Source organism: Andrena cerasifolii, chromosome 1, assembly GCF_050908995.1.
Source record: "Andrena cerasifolii isolate SP2316 chromosome 1, iyAndCera1_principal, whole genome shotgun sequence".
NCBI lineage: Eukaryota > Metazoa > Arthropoda > Insecta > Hymenoptera > Andrenidae > Andrena > Andrena cerasifolii.
The window spans coordinates 8,136,900-8,159,422 of NC_135118.1; the positions used below are offsets into that span (position 1 = coordinate 8,136,900).

Here is a 22,523-nt window from a genome sequence, read left to right on the forward strand (position 1 = left end):
TTTATTTTAACTATCGCTATTCGTCATTTATCAATAGTGATGTTTTAATTATATTATAAATCTATTTCCAAATATTTTTATTTGAAAGGGAAAAATTTTATTGGACTTGAAACTTTTTCCGCCCCGCTTTGCCCCGGTCTCCCCTGTATGATCGATCGTCTTTGATTATTAATTAGATACCTGGAATCGGGAGATCGAGTTTTTCACGGGGAATGGGAAGTGTTCGTCGCGGTAGAATCCTCGTCTAACGTAGTTTCGCGACACGGAAAGCCATCTTGGGTTTCCCGTGGAAACGGTCTTCGCAGCGCGAAGAATTGCACCGCGAGAGAGTTAGAAAGGGAGCGTGATGTCCGGATCGCGGAAACGTGACCATCGACAACGCTCCAGGATGTTCGTAGCGGGAAATATCTGAGCGAACATATCGCCCGCAATCAGGCACACCGTTACCATGCCCGACAGTGTCCAAAGGCTATTTGCGGTATATACCCGTGTACTTTATGCACAAAAAGAGACGTAACGTGAAAGCCACAACTGCACTTTGCGCAGCGGAGAGACTCTAATCGCCACGAATGATCCCCAGAGCTAGCCAGGCATCGCTACAATCGCTAAAAATCTACCGAACCCCTCGCGATAACGAACCACTATTACAGTGCTAATTATCGGTTCGATGAGGTGCCTTCGCGCAACGGACACGTACACATGATCATCGCCTGTTGATCCTCCAGCGACGAACAGTGCAATTTACTACTGTATTACTCCTGCGGTAGTCTCACGGACCTCGCTTTTCATTAATTAAGTGGTATTTCTACTATCAATGGATTCTTGACCGCGAGAATCTTCTAGCTGAATATCAGGTCCGAGTAAAATGTTGAAGTAATCGGGACAAATTTTCTACCACCTATGGAAATTTATTTATTTATTTATTGTTTTAAACGGTAAAGGATTCCCTTCAGTCTGCAGGAGTAAGAAGGTATATAAGCTTAAGAAGTTACACCTAGTCAGGCGGCCGAAAAGAGGCGAATGTTTGTGAATTCTTTTTTTTTTTTTGAAAAAGCGGAAGCGTACATTCCCACAGAACTTTTTGCACTTAAAAGAGCATCATTTGAAGAACATTTGGTAATTTTTTCGTAGAAAAATATTTACGTTTATAATAAAATAACAACACCTACATCCAGGAAGCCTTTTAAAAAATTTACTTTTGCGGTGAGCACTGCCATTCGGAACCAGATTATCTAAAATCGAAAAACAAAAAAGATTTCGTTAGTATATTAATGTATCCTCGGGTTGGCGGAGAGAATTTTCCGAAATATTAATTTAAAACAAAGTGGCGGCTATTTAAAGTTGAAATCCTGATTTTTTTCGCGTGATTTTTGGAGCTAGACTATTATGTCGAGACTGTTCAGAACAAGAGTAAAGAGTGAGTTGAAAGAGATATTGCGTGTTATGTATAGGTGGTTTTGGTGGTTCAGAACCTGGGGGTCTAAGGTACAAGGATGAGTAATAAGGGACCAATGAAATTACAGGAAAAGGAATTTAAGATATTTGCTATCGCTATCTGTAGAACGAGCTATCTGTAGAGAGATTTACTATCTGTAAACGAATATACTAAAACTATAGAAAAATAAATTTATTTGGCGTTGGTATACAACAGTATAAGAAACTACAATATATGCCCGAGGAAAGTGTTACAACTTCGAATTCGAAATAATATTCACTTCTACGAGTAACGCGCAATCATACTGAAGTCTGTAAGAACTCGCCGTGCTGGAAAATCTTCTTCTCCTTCCCAAACGCACAAACATGTAACCTGTTACTTGCAAGCCTGTCAGAATACTGACGTACACTAACGCAAAATTTGCCACCAGATGACACTGAAAATGCAACCATAGGAATCGAGAAATACAGTGGGACGAAATTAGGCGCGGGGATGAAATTTGGGCCCTACATAAAGCAGAAAGCTTCGAACGATAAATTCTGCGATCACGAAATGTGCCTCGGCACATTATGCCTGACTAATCCCGACGAATGCGACCATTTCCACAAAAAATAAAAATAAAAAAAAACTTGCACGTCTAAAATCAGAATCTAAATTTCGGGCGAAGCCGGGTAGTAAAACTAGTGTATATACCTCAGTAACTACCTATATCGCGCCAAGTCGTTGAAGGGTTAAAAAGTTTACCAGCCATTAGTTCACTAGCGAACAGTGTAAGCCGATCGTTGCTAAACCCCGGCCAAACAACGGCAACTCTCTCCACCTCGGATTCTCCCACGATATCCGCTGTAAAATCACTCGGATGCATGCGTAGCACGGTTGCAGGTACACAGAATGTCACTGCGATCCAGTTACCCATACGATATTCATGCGGCCGCTCGTTACGATCGACCACACGCTAACTACCTCGGACGTGGATGGATATCAGGTGGCCCCGTCGTCTGCGAGAATCGTTAGTACCGCGCCCGTCCACGGGAAAGTTAATTCTAATTGACAAGCCGCCGTGATCGTCTTATTTCGCATAACGAAATCGCCAACTAAGTCAGTGGGCCTCGATTTCCCCGGAGACGATGATCCCAGCGAGGATTCGCCGTCGAGTCCCGTTACACGTGCCGGTCATTGGGAACAATGGATTTCGCGGACGAGCTTGCCTAAGCGCCCTGTCGCTGGCCAACGATCTGCCTACGCGCGAGTAGGCGCGCGATATTTCAATTCCTCGAGGAGAGGGAAGAGGAATGGGTCGAGTGGCGAGCAGCCGTGGCTTTAGAAAATCAATTAAACGCCTCTGTGCATCGAGGAGCGTGCAACGATCGCCTCCCTCCAATCTGTATCAATTACCGCGATAATGGCCACTAATAAACGGCAGAGATAAGGGCAACATCTGGCACCAGATCGGCGGTGGAAATAAGAGAAAGAGGTGGGTCGAGGCGCGGACGGATAGGCAGGCCTTCGTTCTCCCGCGGTGCGCGCATCGTCGTTTAATCGAGCCGCTGGACCGTAGGTCCGTTTCCAATCGATCCTCGGCCAGGCTCGTGTACCCTGCCCTCCGATTTTAATAGCCGCGAACGCTGGAAGCGACTGTAAACGACAGCCGAGGATAAGTCTCGCGACGTGACGCACGGACGGGCGGGAGAGAGAGAGGAGAGAGAACGCGGCGAGACCCCGGCCGTCGGCTAATATCCCGTAGAAAACCGCCCGGGCAGCCTCTCCGCCGTCTCCTTCGGCACGCTCCATTGCACCTTCCTCCCTCATTACACGCCGTCTACCTTATTGTTTTGTCGAAAGTGTATCGCGAGATCGCCGGCCGCGAGATCCTATCGAGAGGAGCGCATGAAAATCCAGGCGACCGGCGAAACATTCCGGTCGGGGTTCTTGCGTGTCCCTGTGCCACTATGTTACGCCTTCCTCGCTTATCTCGCATTCATCTCTCTATGTGATATCTCTTTGATATATTATATACATACTTACATGGGTTCACTGGCGCACCCAGAGGGAGGCAAGGGGTGGCAGTGCCACCCCACCCCACCCCCCCCCCCAAAGAAGGAGCCTTGTAAGAAGAAAAGAAAACTGGATTTTATTCGGTAAATAAATTTTTATAATCACCTGATGAATTTTATCGAATTTGCATTTAAAATATTTTCATCCGTTCAACTCGGCTCTCCTGCAAAGAGGGAGCTTTGTGAGAAGAAAAGAAAACTGGATTTTATTCTTTAAATAAACTTTCATAATCACCTAATGAATTCTCGTTGAATATGCAGTTAAAAAATATTTTCGACCGTTCAACTCGGCTCTTCCCCAAAGAAGGAGCTTTGTAAGAAGGAAAGAACATTTGTCTAAATTTTTATAAATTTTTGCAAATTTAAAGTAAACTTTTATTTTATAGTTAATATTAAATTTACAAATAATTAATTTTTAATATCTTTAATCTGCAAAATTTATTCATTTATGCTTTTATTGTTATGTTACGCTAAATACTATTTTCTATAGATTAGACCAATAGATACTGGTTTTATTGCTATGCTCCGTCATTGCTGAATCCTTTGCGAGTATTTTAAAACAAAACTGATCGAAATCGGTCAAGATTTGCGCTGTCGAGCGATTTTTGTCCAAAATCTTACACTGTGCGTCGGCAAACGCTCGCGATTTCAGCGCGGCCAAGTTAATCTTTGACCTCGCATATTTATTACTTTCACGTGCATGCATCACCGTACCAAGGAGTCTCCGATATTAAAATAAAATTCATCTGTATTTGGACACATGGTTACAACTATGTTTTTAACCGTAATACTGTAACCGCGTTAACCCGGTTAACCGGGTTACTCGGGTTACGGATGATTTCTGTTACCCGGTTAGACGGGTTACTCAACAATACGGCGTAGCGAACCGGGTACGGGTTAGGGTTCGGTTTCCCGCGTCGCGCGGCCTTATTCCCGCCGAAGCGAACCGAACACTTCCCCGCCGCGTCATCGCGCGTATTTTTGCAGACACGTCCAAGTGTCGGGGCAAAAAGCGCGGCAAGGGAAAGGCGGTAAAAGTCTTCGTCGCAATGATCCCGATACATAGAGCGCATTGTACGATACGTGGGTTTACACCTTTCACCCGTTAGATTGTCAGGCGGGTTTCACCTGAAGGCGATCGACGGGAATCTAATACGCCGATAGGCTCGGAATACCGTTGCGCGGCGAAACGGCCGATTTACGGCGCGGCTAATGCGCCCGTAATCGCAAACGTCGCGAATTTATTCGCGAAGTCGGGCGCGCGCGCGCGCGAAACTTTCGAAATCGGTTCGGCGATCGCGGTGGACGATCGTAACGGTACTCTCGGGGCTCAGCCCGCGCATGATCCCGGGGCGGTCGATATCAATTTCCGCGTAAACGATAAGGAATCTTGGATTCAATTAGGAGACGCGTGCATCGACGGCGATCTCGCAGCGGCGATGATATCGCCCCACGATGCAGAAACGATGCAGAGACGGGCCCCACCCTCGTTCCCCCGTGTTACTCGCGAAATTGATTTACGCCGGCTAAATCATCGTCGACGCGTAACGACACCGTCGGAGATCCCATCGCAGATAGTCGCACCCCGAGCACGGACACCTACGAGGATTTATACAGCCGTCGTGGAACGACCGACAATGGGCAACGATGATAATAACGATCGAGCGCTGCGATCGCGGGCAGATAAGGCATGACGTCGGGTAAGCAGACGTGGAAGTATATATATATATATTTTTGCAATCCTCGCTGGGGAAAGGAGACCGACTCGAGCTGTACAAAAAAGTTATTTATTAAGTAAGGGGGCGGGGGGTAGGGATTGTCACGGAACAGCGTTATCGAGAAAATTAAGTTTTAATACTAAAGTATTAAGGCTAAAGTCAAACCAGTAAAGAAATAAGGTTCAATGCATTTAATGTTCTTATATAATTTCCTTCTTAAGGGGAGGTTCCGGTCTAAAAGTCGATTTTTTTGTTTTATTTCATTTTTCGAATGTTCAACCTTTAAGCAATACTTGTTTGAAAGGATTTGTTGAAATTCGTAATAATCCCGAAGTTATAGGCATTTGAGTAGCGGCAAATGCATGGGTAACACCCGGCCACTCGGCACTCACGTGAAACTTTAAACGCGTTTTTCTCGAAACAGTGTTCTCAAAACGGTGGGACCTGTACCTCCAGAAGTTATTATCCGATTCGACTGAAACTGTTTTATTTTCAAGAATATACTTCTGGCTAGGAGGGAAACCAGAAAAAAATATAAAAATGAAGATTTATAATTTTCAATGGCGTTGAAAGGGCGAAAATATAGGGGGAAAGTGATTTCAAACTTCAAGTGTCGTTATTTTTTTAAAAAAATGTCATTTTTCATTTTTTCTTATTCCCCCACCTAGCTAGAAGTATATTCTTCAAAATAAGAAAAGTTTCAATCGAATCGGATAATAACTTTTGGGGATACAGGTCCCACCGATTTGAATCAATTTTTTGACGCCTTGACTTTGCCGACTTCTCAGTGCCGTCTGTAATGATTAATTATAAAACAAAAAATATATTTCTATAACTTAAGACATCCTTAATACAATGCAAAACGTCCCATTAAATTATATATAGTAGTTTTCCTTTAATTAATTCCTAAATATCACCTATTTTTGTGTGCTCTAGACCGGAACCTCCCCTAAGGGGGAACAACACCTTGAAGCCCGGAATAAGTGCATTCTTTTTTAAATTTTATGTTAGATATCCATATTTCGTAGAAAGGTCATTCATAGGGGGTTAAATGTGCATGTACTGGGCAGTATTAAAGAATTTTTGTCTGACAAAATATACAGTTTTAATCAAGTTATAGAGGTCGCCGTAGAGCGCGACGCGTCGAACACGATCTGATGGTTTCTCACTTTATTCACGTCGCGTTCATCTGAGAAAAAGAGGAGAGCATTTTTTTAATCTATATTAATATAGTTACAGTTAAGCGTACGGAAATTTAGTTACAATAATTTTTGGAGAAACGGCGGAGCTTAAAGGGGAAAGTTCTAAAATTTCGAATCAGTTTAACGAAAAAATCAATACATTTTGGGGTGGAAGGAATAGTAAAACTAATTTATTTTTAATTTCCGTACGCTTAACTGTAACTATATTAATATAGATTTAAAAAATGCTCTCCTTTTTTCGAAGTATGGATATCTAACAAAAAATTCAAAAAAATCACCCTTTCTCCGGGCTTCAAGGTGTTGTTCCCGCTTAAATAATTTCTTGTTTTACCCTTGGCGACAGAAGCCTAGGTATGCTTAAGCACATTCCGTGTTTTGTTTCAGTCCAGAGTGGACATTTCCTGCTTTTAACCACTATAAATCTTTAACGTTATCTTAGGGGGTGGTTCGCAAGAGGTGGATTCAGAAGCCTTTCTTGGAGGGGGCGAAATATGTAAAAGTACATAAGTACATTTTTTAATCTTCTTTTACAATATTTAAAATTCGCTTGTAATTTATATTTTAATATCTCTACCTGATACCATAGCCTAAATAATTAAATTTATATTAACTATTTATACAGAATAATACACAATGTATACATAATATTTTTCTATTTTATTACTCTTGGGGGGGGGAGGGGGCGACCGCCCCTGATGATTCGACAGTTCTGTAGTCCCAGTTACCACCAACAAAATACGCTACAAATCGCAGAACCACGAAAAAGGGACATTACCCTTCATACGAAGTAAAGATGGATAGATACATTCTAAAGTATAGAATATAGAATTCCACATCCGTTCGTTTCTCGATATTTCATCGAATGTCGACTGCAACCTAATACGCAGCTGCACAGCCATTAATGAAAGCCAATAGAGTGGAATGATCGCATCGGGCAGCCTCTCGTGCATCCCACTCGGAAATCAATCTTAAGGGACGGTGAACAACGACGCTTTCCTCCAGACATTTTCAGGGATGACGTAACCGCCGATCATTAGTTTGCGCTTCCGGTATCACGTAATCCCTAAAACGTCGTCGATCATCCTGCCGGCCAGGTCTGGGGAGCCCTGGCCGAAGACTTTGCAAGGGCCCCGGGCTATCCCATGGAGATCCACCGAGTCCTCGTTTCCTCGCCCTTCAGCCCGGCACGTGCAATTTGCTCGGCCCTGACAAAGCGATTTTGTATTGGTCCGAGGCGCCTCGTTCTCGCGCACGACCATTGTTGCTCGCGTTCCATCGAACAGCGGCATGTATTTTATTTATGCGCCGCACCAGCGCGCCGTGAATCGTGCAAAATCACCCGGCTGATAAACGCCGCCTGGCGTTATGGGGGAGCCCTACCCAGAAATTCTCGAAAAATCGATTCTTCGACTATTATATTTTCTTGAAGTACATCTTGAAAATATTCCCTGATAGTGTCAAGTTAACCCGACCGAAATTGACAAAGTTATACGCGTGTAGGTAAGTCGGTGTTCCTCATAAGGAACACTATTCAATTAATGATGGAATCACGCAGATTTCTTTATATAGATCGAAAGTATTTGTCACAAAGGTCACGAAAATGCAAATTGAAGATGCTCCCAACAGCTGGTCTGACCTTGAAAAATCAACAAAGATAGAACAGGGGAAAAAAGAGAAATGAGGGAAAGAAAATGGCAAATCTGTCAGTTCAAATTTAATTATCTCTGTTATATGAAAATACATTAGAGTAATTGAATGATAATTCATTAATGATAGATAATAATTAGAAAAAAATAATATATACTTTCGATCTATATAAAAAAATTTGCGCCATTCCATCATCAATTGACTAGTGTTCCTTGTCAGTGTAGCGCTCGGACTCAAAACTTTAAACGCATTTTCCTCAGAATCATGTTTTCAAAGAGTGTGAGACACATAACTAACAAATTAATGAACCGATTTACTCGAGGCTCTGCAGGCTTATTTCAGGGTTAAACATCTAAGCGCTATCGGGAGCTTTTCCTTTTTTCGACCTAGAATTTTTTTTACACTCAATGAACGAACGATTTTTTGCCAAATAACGATGCTTCAACTTTGCGCAGCCACTATTTTGTCTGAAAATAATTTTTCCAAAATCGGACATGATGGCGCCTAGATAATTTCATATGTTTACATAGAAATTTCGAATTTTCAAGTTTTCATGATCCTGCACCGAGCTACGGTTGTCACCGTAAAGCGCCTTAAAAAAAGGACATCTCGAGCATCGCCTATAACTCACAAACCTTTCAATACTCTTTCCCAGAAAAAATACTGAAATATCCGTAAGATATATTCCTTCCAATAAACTAATGTTTAATAATAAAAGTTTATCGGCTTTCCTAGACAAAATTGCCAAAGGAGCATGTTGTTTTCACCGTTCGAGGTGGACCTCCCCTCTTAACCCTTAACTGGTATCCTGGGTCGCACATGACCCCAGGCACTCAAAGTTCGCTGCAAAATATTTGGTTGTCTAAGTTTGTCAACTGAATTTCTAATTAATTTTATAGTTAACAGTTTAACTTTCTACGTTCCTATTATTTTACACATTACCTAAGAACAAAATATTCATAGAGGATGATCTAGTGTCGACTTTACAAATTTCTGTGTCCTTTTTTATTTGGGGTCTGCCACGACCGCAGTATACCAGTCACGTTTGCCAAAAACAGTATACCAGTTAAGGGTTAAGCTTCTTCATATCGGCTAGCTAGATATTTGGCAAACGAGTAGAGACACGACGATAATATATCTGGGGTGGGAAAAACTTACTGTAAATTCTTTAAAGAAGGGAAGGCATACAGGGTGATGCGGTTGAGATCGGCATCTTTGCGCCAATATTACTGTCCCTGGAGAAGAATGGATCGAAACTTGCGTATGTAGTTTTCAGAGGGGCACAAATTGGGTGGAGTGGGAATTTTCTAATTAAGCTTATGATTACCACTGATAAAAGTGTAGAACTGAAAGATCTCTATCGGGAGAAATTTTATTTACACAGGGCCCGATCTAGAGGGGTGCAAGCGGGGCAACTGTCCAGAGCGACAGATTTGGGGGCAGCCAAATTGGTTAATTGGTAATTTATGAATATCATATTTTTATAAAACAAAAGGCTTTTGTTTCATCACTGCCAAAAGTCATATTTTAAAATATTTATTTATAATTTAGAGCAGGGGTGCACAGGGAGCTGTTTTTAGCGCCTGGCTGCGAGCAACCCGCCTGTCCCGTTGCTAAGGTCAGAATCGGTGAGGAGAACTGCAGTAGTGTATATAGCTGGGTTCAAGTCATACCAAATGCACGTACACTACTGCAGTTCGCCTCACCGATTCTAACCTTAGCAACGGGACAGGCGGGTTGCTCGCAGCTAGGCGCTAAAAATGGCTCCCTGCGCGCCCCTGATTTAGAGTAAAGGGAGGCAAAAATTATTTTTGCCCAGAGCGACGGAAGAGTTAGATTCGACCGTTGAAGAGTTAAAATCGGTAGAATAATGTAATTTTGTTTCGAAACATATGCTCGGTATTCCTAATGCTAATTAAATGTTAAAACCTCCCAACAATGATGCTCAAGATCTTCGGTGTTTCAAATGTGCTCAGCCATCTACATAATCGAGCCCGGTGCAAAGGCAGAGCAACGTAGCGCGCACACGCGCGCGCGTGCACCAAAAGCAGAGCAGGAATCTGAGTGATGTGAGCCGATCGTTTAGCGTTTTCCCATAGCGAGCGGATCTGACCCGGGATCGGACCTCGGACGGTCGGTGGGCCCAAGAAATCGCCTGGGGTAATCACGGCGCTCGTCCTCCGCCCCCGGTACCGTTTCCTCCCCCGCGCACCCACCCTCTCCCCGCCAGGATCGCCACAAACAACGCGCTCTTAGCCTGCGAGCGCATACATCCTGCTCCCTCTCCCCATCCACCCCTCTCCTTTTGTTCCTCGTCCGTGATTTCTCGATTTTTTGTTCTCCATCTCGCCACGCCGCGCACCACTTCTATCCGCCACCATCCGTTCCTCCTCTATTTCATCTTCTTACTCGTCTTCCGTTTATCTTCGAACTTGGGCCTTGATCTTGCTACGTCAGCCTCGCCTATTGCGCGCTTTAATCGCAGATGTGAATAATCGAGGGGGGGTGTTGTTAATAAAATTGGAGTTGAAGGGCAGATCTTTTCAATTTAATTTGTGAAGCGTGCTCGATGAAGGAGGTGCTCCTATGATATTAGAATTTATAGATTTGTGAATATGATTATTTGATAATTTGTAAATTTGATACTTTGATTGTAAATTTGTGAATTTGTAATTTGTGAATTTGTAATTTGTGAATTTGTAATTTGTAAATTTGTGATTTGTGAATTTGTAAATTTGTAAATTTGTAAATTTGTGAATTTGTAAATTTGTGAATTTGTGCATTTGTGAATTTGTAAATTTGTGAATTTGTGAATTTGTGAAATTTGTGAATTCGTGAATTTGTGAATTTGTGAATTTGTGAATTCGTGAATTTGTGAATTCGTGAATTTGTGAATTTGTGAATTTGTAAATTTGTAAATTTGTCACATGCAAATCTGTAAATCACTGCTTCAGCAACAGGAGAGCAATTATATAGGACTGCGTAGCACAGTGGCTTCCCCAGAGGGAGGTCCAAAGGGCCCTGAGACCCCCCCAAAGAAGGGGCTTTATAAAACGAAAAGAAAACTGGACTTTATTCTTTAAATAAACTTTTATAATCACCTACTGAATTTGATTGAAGTTGCATTAAAAATATTTTCATCCGTTCAACTCGTCTCCCCGCAAGATTAAATCTTGCGTGCGCCACTACTGTAGCATTAAGACCGCTACAATGTTCCCAGCCTCTAATACCTGATACACACTGTTTTCTGTCGGCAACGCGTGGCTCTCGAAACGAGATTCGCAGAATTTTCATTTTCTCGGTCGGCCGGTGCCCCTCCATCCGCCGCTCACGGCTTTCGCGACGCCGTCGAAAACATCGGGGCAGAAAGGGAGGCCGAGATCTCCTCGCCGTTCCGTACACGACTATACACGTATATAGCGTCGTACCTACCCCGCGGTGTCTTCTCTTTCTCTCTCCCTGCTGAAGTCAGATCGCCCACGGGCTCCACGGGGCCGTCGTTATTATATGTTATCGCCGTGGAAGGTATGGGAACCGGCCCGAGGGGGCACGGGATACCTACGTCGGTATTTCCCCCTCGTTGTGCCATAACGCACCGTCGAGGTACACGAACAACCGACTATCCAGCTCTTGTTCTCTCTCCCACCTCGGCCTTCCTCTTTACCGCCCTCTCTCTCCCTCTCGCCCCTTTTTTCCCGCGCCACTCGTCTATTATATGCTAAATTACGACGACCTTCGGCCAAGCACGCAGAACCATGCCGGCTGGCATCGAAAAACTCGTCGAAATCGCTCTCGTTACCATTCACGCTAACAGACCAAGGGTTCTTGTGAAAGCCCAGATACGCGAGCTGAAGCCAAACTGGACGTTCCTCCGTAGTTACCCCAACAAAAAGAAAGGAAGAAGCACCTGCCACTAATCAGTGCCCGCCTGAAAATCTAAGCCTACAAGAGAAACGTCCACTTTTCCCGCGGTAACACCACAAGCTCCCCGAGTACCAATCCTCCCTTTTTAATCCAACAACCACTCCCCTGTTGCGTTCCAGACGACAGCTGAACAGAAATCGCGTCGCGCGCCTAGACCGCAGCCTATATTGATGCCAATTTATAGCAAGATTAATCTCGCGACGAAATTCATCGTAACAGGCGTAGGCACGTCGCGATTGTAACGCTAGCACGCTGTCTGTCATTATATCGAGATACGATCCCCAGATACGGGCGTATCGAGCGCTGGGAAACGATAAGCAAAAGGACTAGCTAGACGTGCAGCGCGCTCGAAAATGTCACGGGGCGCTTTCTAAAGGAGCCGGAAAAGGTGGCACGGTTCGACGTCGGCTATCTGCATACCCAGCATCCGCTGGGACGGGTCTCTCGGTCGTTGCGCGTTTATTTTCTTGTCACCGGCCAGAGAACTCGCCTTTAATCCGTCCTTTCGCCCTCCTCTTCTCCTTCGACCAACGCTCTTTTTTCTTTTTTTTTGTTCAACCGCGACCTTTCTCCTTGCTTCCTCGCTGTCCGTCCTCCGTCTCCGTTGCCGGTGATCCGGCTTTCACGAAAACGATGGCGGCCGCGTCTCTCCCGCGGCGTGGCAGCCGCAATAAAAGGGACGCGCCGCGATGCCGCCGGTGACGATAATCGATCGTTGCCACGGGATTAAGCGATCGAAATCGGCCCGCGTAATAAGCGACACGGGTAAAGATATTTTAATATAATAGTTGCGCGCCGCGCGATCGTATCTGTTCTCCATTTTGCGTCTTCATTTCGGCGATGAGCACTCTGAACACGCGGGCCCCGGTAATAATCCGCTGAGCATTATTACAAGCTGCTGAAATTTTGGGGAATCGTAACGAGAGCGGGATGAACTTGATATTATCATTTCTCTGGGAAGACGCTTCTTCGCCCCCCCTTCAGGAACTTATCGTAGAGCTTATGACCGATGCGATAGTAGGTGTGTTCATAGCACCATATTAATGGTTTTATTTATTATTAATAATCGTCTTTGTTACTGTAATAGAAGGAACCTGAAGATTTACAAAAGGCAAGGACGCTGCTGGCAAGACTAACCGTGAATTGTAAACTAAACTAAAACAGGGACAACGAAACAAACATTACGAAAAGTAGGAATAAGCAAGTAAATTAATCTTAACTTATCTTGAAGTAATATCGGCGAAACACTTTAAGCTAAACACGAGAAAACGCAAAAGTAAATTAAAAAAAAATATAGTGTAAAGTAAGAGTACCTGGATGTAGTTACATGGACTGAGACGGGCAGGTAGATTAGACTAGTTAGGAAAAGTGTTGCAGGCTACAGGATAAATAACCGAGTAGCATCTATGAGAGCTGAAAGTCGAGTAGGGGCTTTAAGGGAGGATTGCGCCCCCTAGTTAGGGCCAAAAAATAGGTAAATCTTTGCGAATTTTTTGTACAAAAACGGCGCGGCGAATTAATTTCAGGTTTGGCAGGCTGTTTTATTGTATCTTGAGCTGTTGTTCTGAATTTTTGTGTGGCAGTGACAAAAAAGGAATGGCAGATACAGAGTGCTGACTGAGAGCGCTGAACAAAAATCGGGTGGTCCTGACGTTGACGGAAAGTACTGTAAGGGTTATCTGAAACGCAAAAAGGAAAAAAGATTCTTAATCTATTTGAACGTGGCTGTCTGTGGTAGTAGAATTATTGCCGTATCTGTTATTGTTCCTTTTTTTATTTAAAGAAGTTTCCCCGATTTGGGGGCAAAACCTTTTTCAGACTCAAATCAGGGCCCTTCGTGTTCTTCAAAAGGTTGTCATTTTAATATTTTTATTATTTTTCTTAATGCATCTACTACCACAGATAGCCACATTCGTATAGATTACGAATCTCTTTCCCTTTTTGTGTTTCTGATAACCCTTGCGGTACTTTTCGTCACCGCCAGAACCACTCGATTATTATTCCAACGCTCTCTCTCTGTCTGCCATGTTTTTTTGTTCACTGTCACACAAAAATTCAGAACAATAGCTCAAGATACAATAAAACAGCCTGCCGAACCTCGAATTGATTTGTCGAACCGTTTTTGTACAAAAAATTTACAAAGAATTACCTATTTTTCGGCCCAACAAGGCGCAAGGCGAATGTTTGTGAATTTTTTTTTAGAAGGCGGAAGCATATACTCTTACAGAAGTTTTTGCATTTAAAAAAGTGACATTTAAAGAACATTTGGTAATTTTTTCGTAGAAAAATATTTACGTTTATAATAAAATAACAAGCGACATCCAAGAAGCATTTTTAAAAATTTGCTTTCGCGGTGAGCACTGCCATTCGCAAACAGATTATCTAAAATCAAAAAACAAAAAAGATTTCGTTAGTATATTAATGTATCCTCGGGTTGACGGAGAGAATTTTCCGAAATATTAATTTAAAACAAAATGGCGGCTATTTAAAGTTGAAATCCTGATTTTTTCGTGCAAAAATCACGCGAAAAATTGAAGTACGTTCCGAGAGGTTTGCCGCTTTTTAACGATTCGAAACCACTGTGCGTCGCGCGTTTCGGCGAAGCGCGGCGAGGCGATTCGATGAAATTAATAATAATTAATTAACTATCGGTCATCGATTGGTTACAAACTTTTCTCTTCGCATCGCCGCGCTTAGCCAAAATGCGCGACGGACCTCGAAGGGGAAAAAACCAGCACCAGGGGACGAGAGTTGCCAGTCTGCAACGTCCCTCGATTTACGAGCGCGAATCCGCGAAGCAGCGCTCCCGAAACTGCCACTTTCCTTTCACACGGGAGCCCCCTTTCTTCCTCGAAGAAATTTCCATTACATTTTCATTAATCCAATAAAATAATAACCAAAGGCCGGGCGAGTCGATACCCTTTACTTAGCGGCGCATCGGCCCATGACAAAATGCGCATTTACGACGTGACGTTAATCGATCCGGCGCGTCGGCGATCGCCAATTATTAGGGGGCCAGGGGAGTGCGAGTTCGCTTTACAAAAAAAAAAAAAAGAAAAAGAAAGAAGAAGGCGAGAGAAGAAATTTCGGCCCGCGACAGCTGCGGCTCCCTTGAACCCGTAACGCCAAGCATCTTTGGCAGGTGACCGAGGTGTATCAGCACCTGCTCGCCTCAACGAGACCTCGTCAATGCGCAGGCATAATTTATATGTCGCTACACCGAATAACCGATCTCTCCCCTCCTCGGACTAACTGCTTAACGATTCAGCGGCCGAATCGATCAGCGAGATTTAAGGCGATACAAGAAATCGACGCCGTGTACAAGCTTGCAAACGACATCACTTTACGCGAGGATCCGAGGGGCCAAATACCGTGGCTCCTTAAAAGTGGGTCCGCATAGTAGATGATCTTGAATCTCTGCATAATCTTCGGAACGTGCAAGATCGGAATATACGGGTTGATAATTTCGCTCCACTTCAGAACTGATCCGCTAGGCTGATATGACGCGACAAAGAAGATTCGGTGAAATTTGAAGGTTCAAAGAAATTTCAAAAACGACAGATTTAATTGATAAACGATTTTAAAGGTATGTTTCTTCTAACTGCTTCTCCGCAGGTACCCGGAATCGAGACTAGCGAAATTGTTCAACGGCAGCATCCCCATCGTCCTGGACTCCCTGAAGCAGCACTACTTCATCGACAGGGACGGCGGCATGTTTAGGCACATACTGAACTTCATGAGGAACTCCCGCCTGCTGTTGCCGGACAACTTCGCCGATCTGGATCTCCTGCTGGAGGAGGCGCGCTACTTCGACATCGCGCGTAAGAGAAACTCGTCGTTGCGTTTCCGCGGTGCTCGCGCCGTGTCCCGTTCGATTCCGCGCGGCTGCGTTCCCTTGGGAGCTCGCAAAGGCTATTGCGAAACCGAGCAGCGCCGTTAAGGGGTTATACCTAGTCAGGCGGCCGAAAAGAGGCGAATATTTGTGATTTTTTTTTTGAAGAAGCGGAAGCGTATAATTTTACAAAACTTTTTGCGTTTCAAAGAGCAACGTTTAAAGAACATTTGGTAATTTTTTCGTGGAAAAATATTTACGTTTATACTAAAATAACAAGCGACATCCAAGAAGCATTTTTAAAAATTTCCTTTTGCGGTGAGCACTGCCATTCGGAACCAGATTATCTAAAATCAAAAAAACAAAAAAGATTTCGTTAGTATATTAATGTATCCTCAGGTTGACGGAGAGAATTTTCCGAAATATTAAGTTAAAACAACATGGCAGCTATTTAAAGTTGAAATCCTGATTTTTCGCGTAATTTTTGCAGGAAAAAGTCGGGATTTCAACTTTAAATAGCCGCCATTTTGTTTTAACTTAATATTTCGGAAAATTCTCTCCGTCAACCTGAGGATACATTAATACACAAACGAAATCGTTTTTGTTTTTTGATTTTAGATAATCTGGTTCCGAATGGCAATGCTCACCGCGAAAGCAAATTTTTAAAAATGCTTCTTGGATGTCGCTTGTTATTTTATTATAAACGTAAATATTTTTCTACGAAAAAATTACCAAATGTTCTTTAAATGTTGCTCTTTTAAACGCAAAAAGTTTTGTACAATTATACGCTTCCGCTTCTTCAAAAAAAATTCACAAATATTCGCCTCTTTTCGACCGCCTGACTAGGCATAACCCCTTAAATTAAAGAAGACCGGGGAAACGTTGGAGAGATAGATGTGTGTACGGACTGCTTAATCGCGGACGAAAATCTGAACGGTTGCTGAATGCCTACCCGACGGACAACTTCCTCGGCTCCTGTAGCCGCGGCGAAAGATCACGGTGCAGCGTCGATAAATCATATTATCTGAACGGCAGAATCTCTCCTCGGATCATTTTTTCAACCGCCAATACCGGCAGCAGCTCGCGAACTTCGTATTAAGCTGCATTAAACGGCAATATCTCGGTAACCGAAGAGGGGGCAGGCACGACAAAAACTTGAGACCCACGAAAATTCAGTACCTGTGCATGTCGTTCAGATCTCAATTAACGAACGTGTTCAAACGCACGTCGGATAGAGGCAAGCAAATAATGGGCAATTATTTTTTTAATTGACAATTGAAGATTCCCTCGTCGAAGTAGAAAACGATCGTGGAGACGATAGTGCCCTATTTAAATAAGCATCCCCATTAAAATTGAAAGGTTTCAAAGTTTAGAAGCTCTAGCGATGGACCGAACATTTAAATGCAGGCACAATTATGCTGTTCAGCTAGTATAGTGTAATGATACAGCTGTTAAAGCTAGTATTGTGCCTTAAATCGGGGGTCGAATGAGACTGTTAAAATTTTCAATTAATTATGAAGTGACTGTAATTTTATGACTATTGTCTATTCTGTTTCGAGGAAAGCTTTTATTCCACATAATTTTCTGTAAATATGAAACTTTTACTTGGAAGTTGAAAGAAAATCTAGTTAAACTGGAGAATTTATTGTGCTCTGAACAAGCTAAAACTGTGACAAGCAGATTCCCTGTAAGTATATGTTGTGGGGTGCATATCTGAAGTTGAAACCTTAAACTGGTCGGTGATGATAATTAGGTATATAAAAATCCCAATGTGCTGTCTCTCTTAGGTACATTTACCCTGCTTCCAATTCCTTAAATAACACTAATTAAAAAAATATCTCTAACTTCCTTACCCTTCTACCCTTAAATATCCCTTCAAGGGTATATGATCCTCCAGAACTTTTGTTAATCGAGCATAAAACTCTTCTTCATCTTATTATCACGACTTTAACACACTGACACATAAGTAGTACGAGTAACTATTCAAACCGAGCTCCTTCGACAGAGTTAAAGAGTTGATGTACAAGCTTGCCTCAAACAGAAACAAAATAATTTAACACCTGAAACTTCGGTAAATAACTTATATTCGTAAAAGTCAACAGTATCGCCCGACCCCTGCTTTCAATTCTCCTTGAACCGTCCCTGGCAACACCCCCAGGCAACTGCGCCAACTGCCACGTTCTGTTCGCAGCGATGTGCAGGCAGCTGGAGCAAATGAAGAAGGAGCGGATGAAGAACGGCTCGGCGGCGACGACGACGATGTCCTCCTCCTCGCCGAGCCCTCCGCCGGCGAATCAGCTGAGCAACCGCGGCACGGGGAGCACGGCGATGCCCTGCAACCGCGACACCGACAAGATCCGCGGCAACGAGGGGACCGGCAACTACGAGTGCGTGGCCCTCCACGTGAGCCCGGACCTAGGCGAGAGGGTGATGCTGTCCGGAGTACGGGCGCTGCTCGACGAAGTGTTCCCGGAGATGACCCAGGCGGTGATCTTCGCCGGCTCGGGGGTCGCCTGGCACCAGCAGGACGCCCGCCACTTGATCAGGTTCCCGCTGAACGGCTACTGCAAGCTGAACTCGGTGCAGACCATCACCAGGCTCCTGAACGCCGGCTTCCGCGTGGTGGCCAGCAACGGCGGCGGCGTCGAGGGGCAACAGTTCTCGGAGTACCTGTTCGTCCGTCAGGCCGTCAACACTTGACGGAGCACCGCGCACCAGCGGAAAACGAGCTCGAGGACGGTCCGCTGCATCCAGCGCGACCACGACCCCGAGTGAGTTCTCCAGGAGAAGGACTCGAAGACTGCGTCACGGGTGACGATCCGCTCGCTCTCGGACAAGGCGGAGCACCACGGTCTATGGAGCTGTTCGAGAAGCATTCGGATGATACTCGTATCGTAACTGTACGTCCAGCCTGTCCAGCAAGGAGAGTTCGACGACTGATATGTAGTAAGGGGCCGGGGGTGCCGTTCTGTGAGACAGCAGACCCCTGGACATTGGCTGGTATCGTTTAAATCTCCTTCTCGAATACCGTGAGCTTCGTTCCAGGGTGGGAGGTGTTAAATTGTTCTTTTGGGGAGGGGGTGTTCGTGATAACTGAAGGGAAATTTTTACTGTTAAGAGGCGAGTGCCGGATTAAATTTTAAATCCAGAGGAGGGTTGTGATTTCTCACAGGGCTGTACGACTGCAGTTACGACAGTAACGATAGTAAATATTGCATTCTTCAGAGGAAACGTTAGAAAGAAGCTGGAATTTAATATATAAACAATAGGGTGGCCGTTATTTATACGTGTCGATTTTTCCCCGTATTTGTTCGCTCTCGCGGTTCCATTTCGTGGGCAAGTAGTACCTGGAGAAGCTTATTGCAATCGGAGAACAGGGAAGGGTGCGATCGGGTCTTAAGGGGTCATTCTGGTTAGCGCGCCGATAAATTCAGCGATTTTCAGGAACCTATTGCGACGAAAACAATTATAGTAACGGAACAAAACTTTTGTCTATTTATTAAACTACATTTCTACAGTAAATAAGAAATATAAATGTAAGGAAATTGTTGTTTTTAAAATGCTTTTGAAAGCAGTCTTGATGATATGTTTGAAAATTGTATATTCGAGATTAGCAAAGTGGCGGGCAAAATGCAAGAGAAATGTTTTTCGGCTTTTCTCTTTTGCTATTTGCGATTTTAAAAGTAGGTTAGACTCGATGAATATACTTGGTTGTAGAGCCTGCGAGAGTCATAGGTGTGCAGAATAGGCAATAAAATTTGCAAAGCAATCGGTTCGATAGATTTTCAGAAAACGTGTTCAAAGTTTTCATTTATAGACGCCGAGCCTCCGCGGCTCCTTACAAAATGCCTCTGTAGAAGCTAAAATAATCGGAATTTTTCCATGAAAATTTAACAGTACATTCTTGAGGATATGCACTTTCGAAAATTGTTTACAAAGAAATCGACATTTTCAACCCCGTCTAACCGAAATAACCCATTAAACTTTAGAAGTAATCAATGGTTTGAATTTAAAGAATTTCTCCAAAGTGGTAAACCCTATCGAAATTTTGTTCAAATAATATTAAAAGAGCACTCAATTTTCTACAATTACTGTATATGAAATTCTTCCGTGCTTCACACCAATTTTTATAATAGCGTCCGAACATAGAGAGGGTGGCGTATTGCCTATGCGCGCGTAGTTCAAACCCTATTATCTAAGAAATAGTAGGAAGCACGTAAAAATCATATACACAATAATTGTAGAAAATTGAGTGCTCTTTTAACATCATTTGACCAAAATTTCGATAGGGCTTACCATTTTGGAGAAATTCTTTAAACTCAAACCACTGATAAATGGCTAAATTTGAAGGCCTGGTCTGCACCCTTTCCTGCTGTGCGATTGCAATAATCTTCTTCGGGGACTATTTTTTTTTTATGAAATGGAACCATACCGATGGGTGAGAGCAAATGAAATCGCATGCAGAAAATAATAGCCACGCCAATAAACGCACGTAACACTTACGGTTAAGCTTCCCTCTCGTGATTTAAGACAGAGATGGGCAAACGATTGTTCGAATTAAAAATTACGTAGGCAAATCTTTATTTCAAATAACTTTTTCGCCCATCTTTGATTTAAGATGCCAACGTGTCGGACGCCTAGACACCCCCGAGTCACGGAAGTTCCACCGTACGTAACGCCGCAAAATTATAATTCGTTAAAGCCTGTAATTCGTGATCACGTGATTACCGTTAAAATTCCGTTTCAATGTATAAGCAAGTATTCGGCCCGGGCACGTAATCCTCGCGGTTATGCGTGGCCGAACGGTATCATTACGCACGCTCGTGACCCACTTATATGTACTTAAGAAGCTCGGGTGCGCTGGTCCTTACTTTGCTCTTATTTAATAAGGTGTACCTATATGTATTTAAATTGCCATACTGATTACTGTAAATACCGCGAATAAACGTGTATCTATATCTATATATATATATATATTCATATTTATATATATATATATAAATATATAAATATAAATATAAATATATATATATAAATATTCTATGTACTTAAATCGCCGACACTCGGATGCGGAACACTCGACAACGAATTAACATTCCCGTTGATCTCATCGGCTGTCGACTAAACGACTGTGGTCTTTAATAAATTAACGAACGCCCGCCCTCGAGCGCGGCGGAACCGATCGAAGCTCCGACGAAAGTTCGGACTCGCGCGGCTCCACCGGTTCGAGGGTGTTCCCGCCGAAGTCCCGCGAGACTTCCGCTTCGACGGCTGTCCCGGTTATTGTAAGTGAGAACGGAGGAGCATAGTTTATAATCGACGAGACACTTACCACGATAAGTACCGTTTCGATTGGTTTAATAAAAATGTTTATTACACGAAGCCGTCATTCATTTCGACGTCGAGGGTAGCAGAGGGGGGGGCGCCAGGCGTCCGCGTCCCCTTTCGCAGACGATTACCAATGAATTTCCCATGCGAGCGGGGTGAATAAAATGCAACCCCGAACGTTGTCCCGGGGAATGTGTGTACTAATCGGCTCGCGATTCGAGGAACAGGGGTGAACGCCGCCGGGGTCACGGTTTCGGCCTCGAGAGCGGAAATAAAATCCGCGGTGCGGCCGGGCGAAACGGAATCATTAGCGGCACAACGCAGGCCCAATGCGGTTTCCCTGGGTTTCCGGACAGAAACATTTGACAGGCTTTTTAAAGGGGTTACGAAATATCTGCTCTCGACTTCTCCCTACGGCTGCGCGCGTGAACCGCTCGCGCACCCCGTCCGGCGACCTTTCGCTACAGTGACTTTCGTAATCGCGCGTATATTTCAGCCGTATAATCGCAGGCGGCCCGTCATCTCTTAGAGGACTGTAGAAAGAAATGGAGGTAAGAGGATAACCTCGTCGTTCCTTTCTGCAGGTTGGTCCGTGACGTTAAGAACGCGGTTTTGTACACCACGTTCCTCTTCCTCCTCCTTGCAATTAGCGTCAGAAAGACGCGTGGGCGTCCGGAGGGCGGAGGGGAGCGATAGGTGCCCATGGATTTTGAGAAAAAAATCGCTTATTTTTAAAAACTAATCTGTCAGAATATAATGTTTATTTATTCGAGAAAATAAAAGTTACACAGTCGAACGGCAGTATAATAATAATAAGAAGAACTGTATAAAACTTGAACTAAAAGTAATAGAAAGAATACTGTCTTTAGCGCGATACAAGTTATCCGTTCAGAGGGTTTTCTCGGACTGGGAAGCGCGGGGGTCGAGAAGACCGTTTTCCCCTCGTTTGGGTCTCCTGTAGCGAAAGAAAGGAAACTCATAAATTACCGGGTCCTTAAAGTCCCTGACACTCTAACTCTAGGAGCAGTCTATCGTTGTGCACATTCCAACATAATCTGTATTAAGTTTGTCCTAGAAGAAGTGAATATTTTCAAATTTCAGTTTCAAGCTCTTAATTAAATGGACACTGCAAAATGGGTTGAAAAAAGCAAGAGGCTAATCCACTCGCCCCGCCGTGTTTCACGATCCGATTCGTCGCTGCCGTCGTCAGGGTTGTTCTTTCATTATTACTATATTCTTCGTTACCGTCACCCCAAAGTTGCCCCTCGCGAAGAGAAAACTCTGCGGACGCCCTTGGAAGGATGTACCGCTGGGTAGGCAGACCGACAAGCGTGATATTAGCCTTTTCATCCCTCCCCGAGTTCCTTTCCAATTACATGTAGC

The 22,523-nt window shown here is 43.8% G+C and overlaps 1 protein-coding gene across 1 annotated transcript in view; it reads left to right on the top strand.

Moving 5' to 3' along the window:
- Positions 1–20,327, top strand: part of Twz (BTB/POZ domain-containing protein twz) — a 56,966-nt gene extending 36,639 nt beyond the window's left edge. The window contains exons 4-5 of the mRNA XM_076827199.1: positions 15,596–15,801; positions 18,004–20,327. Of these exons, the coding sequence (XP_076683314.1) occupies positions 15,596–15,801; positions 18,004–18,512 (715 nt within the window). The 3' untranslated portion in view covers positions 18,513–20,327. The remainder of the gene's footprint in view (positions 1–15,595; positions 15,802–18,003) is intronic.
- Positions 20,328–22,523: the final 2,196 nt, after the last annotated feature.